We start from the raw sequence: 7,603 nt of genomic DNA, 5'->3' as shown, positions 1-7,603 counted from the left end.
CTTCATCAATTTCCCTCTCCCCCTCTCTCTATCCCTCTCTATCTCTTTCCATCTCTGTACCGATTTTTCCTTGAGCGGATGGTCGGGGGACTCGGAACATAGTTATAAATAATTTGTACACTGCAAATTGACCGCAAGAATCCCAAACAGATACAGTATTTGGCAAAAACAGAATAATTTCAAACCTTGATCAGATATGCATCTTTATTTATGCGTGGGAATACTTGGGAATACATGTCCTAAATTAAAATAACTTTGAGCTCAATTTCCTGGTCATTTTACAGTATTTTATCAAGAAATTTTAACAAACTTGTGGGGCCAACCTGCTCTACTTACTTTCTCCTTCCCTCTGTCTCTCCTTCCCTCTGTCAAACCTCTCCTTTCTCCCCTCTGTATATCCTCTGTCGATCCTCTCCTCTCTATCCTCTGTCGATCATCTGTCTATCCTCTGTCTATCCTCTGTCTCTCCTCTGTCGATCCTCTGTCTCTCCTCTGTCTATCCTCTGTCTCTCCTCTGTCTATCCTCTGTCTATCCTCTGTCTATCCTCTGTCTATCCTCTGTCGATCCTCTGTCTATCCTCTGTCTATCCTCTGTCTATCCTCTGTCTATCCTCTGTCGATCCTCTCCTCTCTCTCCTCTGTCGATCCTCTGTCTATCCTCTGTATATCCTCTGTCTATCCTCTGTCTATCCTCTGTCTATCCTCTCCTCTCTCTCCTCTGTCTATCCTCTGTCGATCCTCTCCTCTCTCTCCTCTGTCTATCCTCTGTCGATCCTCTGTCGATCCTCTGTCTATCCTCTGTCTATCCTCTGTCGATCATCTGTCTATCCTCTGTCGATCCTCTGTCGATCCTCTCCTCTCTCTCCTCTGTCTATCCTCTGTCGATCCTCTGTCGATCCTCTCCTCTCTCTCCTCTGTCGATCCTCTGTCTATCCTCTGTCTCTCCTCTGTCGATCCTCTGTCTATCCTCTGTCTATCCTCTGTCTATCCTCTGTCGATCCTCTGTCGATCCTCTGTCTATCCTCTGTCTATCCTCTGTCGATCCTCTCCTCTCTCTCCTCTGTCTATCCTCTGTCTATCCTCTGTCTATCCTCTGTCTATCCTCTCTGCTCTCTCCTCTGTCTATCCTCTGTCTATCCTCTGTCTATCCTCTCCTCTCTCTCCTCTGTCGATCCTCTCCTCTCTCTCCTCTCTCTATCCTCTGTCTATCCTCTGTCTATCCTCTGTCTATCCTCTGTCTATCCTCTCCTCTCTCTCTCCTCTGTCTATCCTCTGTCGATCCTCTCCTCTCTCTCATCTGTCTATCCTCTGTCTATCCTCTGTCTATCCTCTGTCTATCCTCTCCTCTCTCTCTCCTCTCTCGCTCCTCTGTCTATCCTCTGTCTATCCTCTGTCTATCCTCTGTCTATCCTCTGTCGATCCTCTCCTCTCTCTCCTCTGTCGATCCTCTGTCTATCCTCTGTCTATCCTCTGTCTATCCTCTCCTCTCTCTCCTCTGTCTATCCTCTGTCGATCCTCTCCTCTCTCTCCTCTGTCTATCCTCTGTCGATCCTCTGTCTATCCTCTGTCTATCCTCTGTCTATCCTCTGTCTATCCTCTGTCGATCCTCTGTCTATCTTCTGTCTATCCTCTGTCTATCCTCTGTCGATCCTCTGTCGATCCTCTCCTCTCTCTCCTCTGTCGATCCTCTGTCTATCCTCTGTCTGTCCTCTGTCGATCCTCTCCTCTCTCTCCTCTGTCTATCCTCTGTCTATCCTCTGTCTATCCTTTGTCGATCCTCTCCTCTCTCTCCTCTGTCTATCCTCTGTCTATCCTCTCCTCTCTCCTCTGTCTATCCTCTGTCTATCCTCTGTCTCTCCTTCCCTCTGTCTCTCCTTCCCTTTGTCTCTCTCTCCTTCCCTCTTGTCTCCTCTGTCTCTCCTCTACCGCTCCTCTCCTCTGTCTCCCCTCTGTCTCTCCTCTCCTCTGTCTCCCCTGTGTCTCTCCTCTGTCTTTACTCCACTCTGTCCCTCATCTGTCTCTCCTCCCCTCTGTCTCTCTTCCCCCCTGTCTCACCTCCCCTCTGTCTCTCCTCTGTCTTTCCTCCCCTCCGTCTTCCCTTTGTCCCTACTCTGTCCCCTCTGTCTCTTCTCTGTCTCTCCTTTGCCTCCTATCTGTCTCCCCTCTGTCTCTCTTCCCCCCTGTCTCTCCTCCCCTCTGTCTCTCCTCTGTTTTCCCTCCCCTCTGTCTTCCCTCTGTCTCTACTCAATCCCCTCTGTCTTCCCTCTGTCTCTACTCAATCCCCTCTGTCTCTCCTCTCCTCTGTCTCTCCTTTGCCTCCTATTTGTCTCCCCTCTGTCTCTCCGACCCTGTGTCTTCCCTCTCTCTGTCTCTACTCTGTCCCCTCTGTCTCACCTCCCCTCTGTCTAACCTCTGTCTCTCCTCTGTCTCTCCTCCCCTTAGTCTTCCCTCTGTCTCTTTTCTGTCCCCTCTGTCTCTCCTCTCCTCTGTCTATCCTTTGTCTCCCCTCTGTCTCTCCTCTCCTCTGTTTCTCTTCTCCTCTGTCTCTCCTCTCCTCTGTCTCTCCTCTATCTCTCCTCCCCTCTGTCTCTCCTCCCCTCTGTCTCTCCTCTCCTCCCCTCAGTCTCGCCTCTCCTCCCCTCAGTCTCGCCTCTTCTCCCCTCTGCCTCGCCTCACCTCTCCTCTCCTCCCCATACCTTCTTCTCCTCCCCCTCCTCCTCCCTCCATCTTGCTCTCTCCCTGTCCCCTATTCCCCTCCACTCCCCTTTCCTAAAACAACTGTTTAAATGTAAACCGTCCATTACCGGTCCATTACCAAATCCTACCCTATTGCCTACATAGTGCACTACCTATAGGGCTTTAGTCAAAAGTAGGGCATTATATAAGGAATAGGGTGCCATTTGGGATGTATCCAGTCTTATTTCAACCCTTACCTACCAGGGGTTGGCCACTCATAAAAACACACCAGGACCCTCTTCTTAACCTGTAACCTCTGACCCCATAGAGCTGACTAGAATGTCTACTGCTTCATTTTCACCCTACGTCTGCGTAAAAAAGAACAGGCACAGGCACACGCTCGCACACACACACACACACACACACACACACACACACACACACACACACACACACACACACACACACACACACACACACACACACACACACACACACACACACACCACACGTGTCTCCATTGACCCTGGTTTAAAGCTAGCACTGTAAGGTCCTTCTCTGAAGGTCAACTGCTTGACTGACTGCTCATAGGAAAAGAAAGGAGTATATAGGTGTAAAACATGGTAATTAATTAGGGTCGTGGTTACGCCCATAGGTATATAAGATAAGCTTACTTGACATCTTTAATCTGCACATGGTTCTATTCTTATCAAATCAATATAATAACTGACTGACTGCACTTAAGGGAAGAGTCTATACGTGTGTAACATGGCAATTAGCTATAGATACAGCTATGGGAGCAGCTTAGCCCACATCTATCATCCACACAAACATTGGTATTTTTATTTGGTTTTGCATCATCTTAAATGCATATAGCAGTAACCTTGAACACACATTTAAAAAAATATATATATGCTGTGTTTATTGTGAAATATTTGTAGTGAAAATATATATATATATATATATATATATTTTATTCACTCATTGATACTAGTTACTAAAAGGTTATTATAAAAAATACTGGTTGTGTATTATAATAGTATTATAAAGCTAATAGTAGTGTGTTGACTTTAACAGTTTAAAATATATAATAGGAGAGTATATATTTCACTATAGTAGCAACTATATTATATAGCTAACCATGTTGCATTATAACAGTTTAATGACCTGACAAGAGAACGAGTAGAATCAGGATTATTTTAAGACAATGTGTGTTCAGTGGAGTGTTTAACATCATGACCACTGGTTTCCCTCAGCCCCTTTGTGTTGGAGCAGATATGTGTGTCACTCTCTTTATCGTTCATCTGAACACACACACACACACACACACACACACACACACACACACACACACACACACACACACACACACACACACACACACACACACACACACACACACACACACACACACACACACACACACACACACCAAACACACACACACCAAACACACACACACACAAACTGGCCTCTCACACGATCCCAGTAAGTGGAATGTCCCCTTTAAGTGCAGAGAGGCGAATGGAGAAACGTCGTCTCCTGCTCTCTGTGACGTGATGCTGCTTATCAACCTATCAGCGGGCTAACCCCGCCCCACAGCCAGGAAGCCAGCAGATCTGGCGACTCAGTGCCGATCCGAGACCAGATTCATACTAGACTCGGTATCATTACGACGAATACTGCAATAGAAACGATGAACTTGCGTGATACTTGAAGGGAATATACAATTAGCTTTATCTTGGCTGCAGTAGCCCTTTCATTTGATACCTGTCGCTTTCTGTACTCAACACCAATTTACCAGACAAAGAAGACTGTGGGGAGACATTCATCCTCCCCCCCTCAAAGGTTGTCTTTAAACCTTTCTGTTCTTTTTTTTTTAAAGAACCTTGTTGGTTTGATATTTTTGGCAGTAGTGGACTGATATACCGAACAGCAAAGTGGATTTAACGGGACCGTCGCCGCTGTCCACCTTATCTCCAAGATGCTAATGGTGTCTCCGCGTTTACTAGTCGACACACCTCGCATGGAGCCCGTAGTAAGTTAACGACCTTTTCATTCTATCCTTCTAATGATCACGAGCGCTAATTACAACTGGCTGCGGTGACAGGCTCGAGCGCTTCTGTCTGTGTAGCCGAATGTGCAGTCAGTCAGTCAGTCAGTGTGCGGGGTTAGATGTTAATTCATTGATGGGAGAGGATATTTACTGAACATGATGCTCACATTCATTTCTTGTAGAGAGACTATAGTTTCAAGTTTTATTTGTCACATGCACAGCTACATTGAAATGCTTAACTTGCAAGCTGTACAGTGCAGTATGCTGTGTGTGTGTGTGTGTGTGTGTGTGTGTCCATATGTTGCTGTTTAATTAAATAGGTGTTTAGTCTATTCAGTGATGGCATTTCTAATAGCCGAAGTTAAAGAGACTGCTTGCCTCTCTCGCTGCCTGTGTGTTTTGTGACACACCGTGTGAGCGCACTGACATAGAAATTAAATCACTAGCCTACATTTGGTTAGACCGGATTGATCTCCTAGTGACCACAGAGATTAAATGGCTATTGGTGAGGCTTCCGAGGCTATATGAAAAGCCTGAACATTAGCCTACAGTAAAGATTAACCCTTATCCTAGATATGTGTGTCTCCCTTGCGCGCACGAAACACCAGTCGCTCTCTAGCCTATAATTCCGTGGAAATTCCGTGACTAGACTATAGCCTGATATTATCGGATGTTGTGGTTTCTCGGGTTTGCGTTAAAATTGCAACAAAATGACCATTTCAGAGCTAGAGCGTGTGGGGAGAGAGCGAGGACCGCGGGCGACTCGCTACTTATACCGATTTAATTCAATACACTTACTAGGCATAATAGCATATACATTACGTTACTATAACAACTCTACACGGACGGATCTGCTGTGTCTGACTGCTCTTGCTGCTCGGTTCCAGCACCTCTGAAAAGGCTCCTTCCCCTTTTGAAGGAAAAAACCTTTTGTGTTCTCATGCTTGGCTGAACGCACTGAGCAGCGAGCGCAGCCACAGTCTAGGCTAAGCTCCCGTGTCGCTGTTCTCTCGCTCTCTCTCGCTCTCTCTCTCTCTCTCTCTCTCTCTCTCTCTCTCTCTCTCTCTCTCTCTCTCTCCCCCGTGAAAGTCAAGCCCCTGCCTCTCTCTCCCGAGCACCAGCATGTGGTCTCCTTATAGGAATTAAAGCCCATTTATATGGCTTCTGAATCGGCCTGGCAGTCAGCGGGCCACCGGTCTGTAACAAAGAGCAGCTCGGAGCGTTGCTTTGGTGTAGGAGAGGCTATTTTAATATCACGCTACAGGGCTACTATGGCCTATTAATGATAATGCTAATGTGTGTGGCTCTCTCTCTTGCTCTCTCTCGCTCTCTGTGTCACGTGGGTTTTGAAACAATAATGTGGATTGGAGGGTGGAAAAGGATTTATGCACCAGATCAGATTGATGGTTGCTTGATGGCTTCGTATGATAACACATTGACACAGATAAATGGTGTGTGTATGAGAGAGAGAGGGAGACATATATCCCAGGAAATAGAGGAGATGCATAGTTTATGGTTTTAGACAAGCGTCTAGCTCCCACTGTGTCCCGAATGGTACCCTATTCCCCAAGGGCCCTGGTCAAAAGTAGTGCCCTAAATAGGGTGCCATTTGGGACACAGCTGTGACTGGCTGAGCGGGGGATTAAAGGCGACTGCTAGAATACACAATGAGATTAAACACACGCCCTGTCATCCATCAGCTTTGTGTGTGTGTGTGTGTGTGTGTGTGTGTGTGTGTGTGTGTGTGTGTGTGTGTGTGTGTGTGTGTGTGTGTGTGTGTGTGTCCGGGGAGAGCGAAGACACAACACCTAGGCCTAACCCAAGAGCTATTCTTGACCTGGAGTTCAACTGGCTCAATTCACCAGTGGCTTCAGATACTGAAGTCAATTACAACGTCTGAATTTGATTCTAGGTTGTGTCCTGATCATTTCTCCTTCTTCCTGAAGCGTGCACTCGTTCACTACCCCCCACAAATGTAAAAGCATTGGACTGGTGTCGGCCTGGGATAAAGAGACATTTTCCATATACCAGTCCTTTCCTTTTAAATCCATGAATTGAACACTTCGGGGAGAAAGGAGATATTATTGAGACACCGTCTTGGTTGTGCTGTAGTAAGGGTTATTTCTCTTGATTAGTTATCAACACATGCTGACGTTCCATTTTTGTGCCATTGGACGGATCAATGATGGTTTCGGCTCAATTAAACTAAATGGTGAAATGAAAGCAAGCAGTTATAATGGTGATTTAAGAGACTATGTCACCACAGCTCACTCTCTCTCTCCTCTTTCTCTCTCCTCTTTCTCTCTCCTCTTTCTTTCTCCTCTTTCTCTCCTCTTTCTCTCTCTTCTTTCTCTCTCTTTCTTTCTCCTTTCTCTCTCCTCTTTCTTTCTCCTCTTTCTCTCTCCTCGCTCTCTCTCCTCTTTCTTTCTCCTCTTTCTCTCTCCTCGCTCTCGCGCTCTCGCTACTTGGCTTGACACAGAATTTGGTTAAATACATTTCAGAGTGAGAGCTAGTATTTCCATAGATAGTCTAGGCTAGTTATTTTCCCTTGTTAGTTGATTGCTCAGTCTTTCCCCTGTGACCATACCCCCCACATCTCTCTCAATTTCAATTCAAGGGGCTTTATTGGCATGGGAAACATACACTACCAGTCAAAAGTTTGGACACACCTACTCATTGAAGGGTTTTTCTTTATTTTGACTATTTTCTACATTGTAGAATAATAATGAAGACATCGACATTATGAAATAACACATGGAATCCTGTAGTAACCATCAAAATATCAAAGTAGCCACCCTTTGCCTTGATGACAGCTTTGCGCACTCTTGGCATTCTCTCAACCAGCTTCATGAGGTAGTCACCTGGAATGCA

At 46.0% G+C, this 7,603-nt stretch overlaps 1 protein-coding gene across 1 annotated transcript in view; it reads left to right on the top strand.

Moving 5' to 3' along the window:
* The first annotated feature begins 4,281 nt into the window (after positions 1 to 4,281).
* The window catches only part of LOC106592511 (trithorax group protein osa), a 157,151-nt gene continuing 153,829 nt past the window's right edge, over positions 4,282 to 7,603 (top strand). The window contains exon 1 of the mRNA XM_045701548.1: positions 4,282 to 4,714. Within this exon, the coding sequence (XP_045557504.1) occupies positions 4,661 to 4,714 (54 nt within the window). The 5' untranslated portion in view covers positions 4,282 to 4,660. The remainder of the gene's footprint in view (positions 4,715 to 7,603) is intronic.

Source organism: Salmo salar, chromosome ssa18 (assembly GCF_905237065.1).
Source record: "Salmo salar chromosome ssa18, Ssal_v3.1, whole genome shotgun sequence".
Classification (NCBI taxonomy): domain Eukaryota; kingdom Metazoa; phylum Chordata; class Actinopteri; order Salmoniformes; family Salmonidae; genus Salmo; species Salmo salar.
This window is presented reverse-complemented; position numbering and strand designations above follow the sequence as displayed.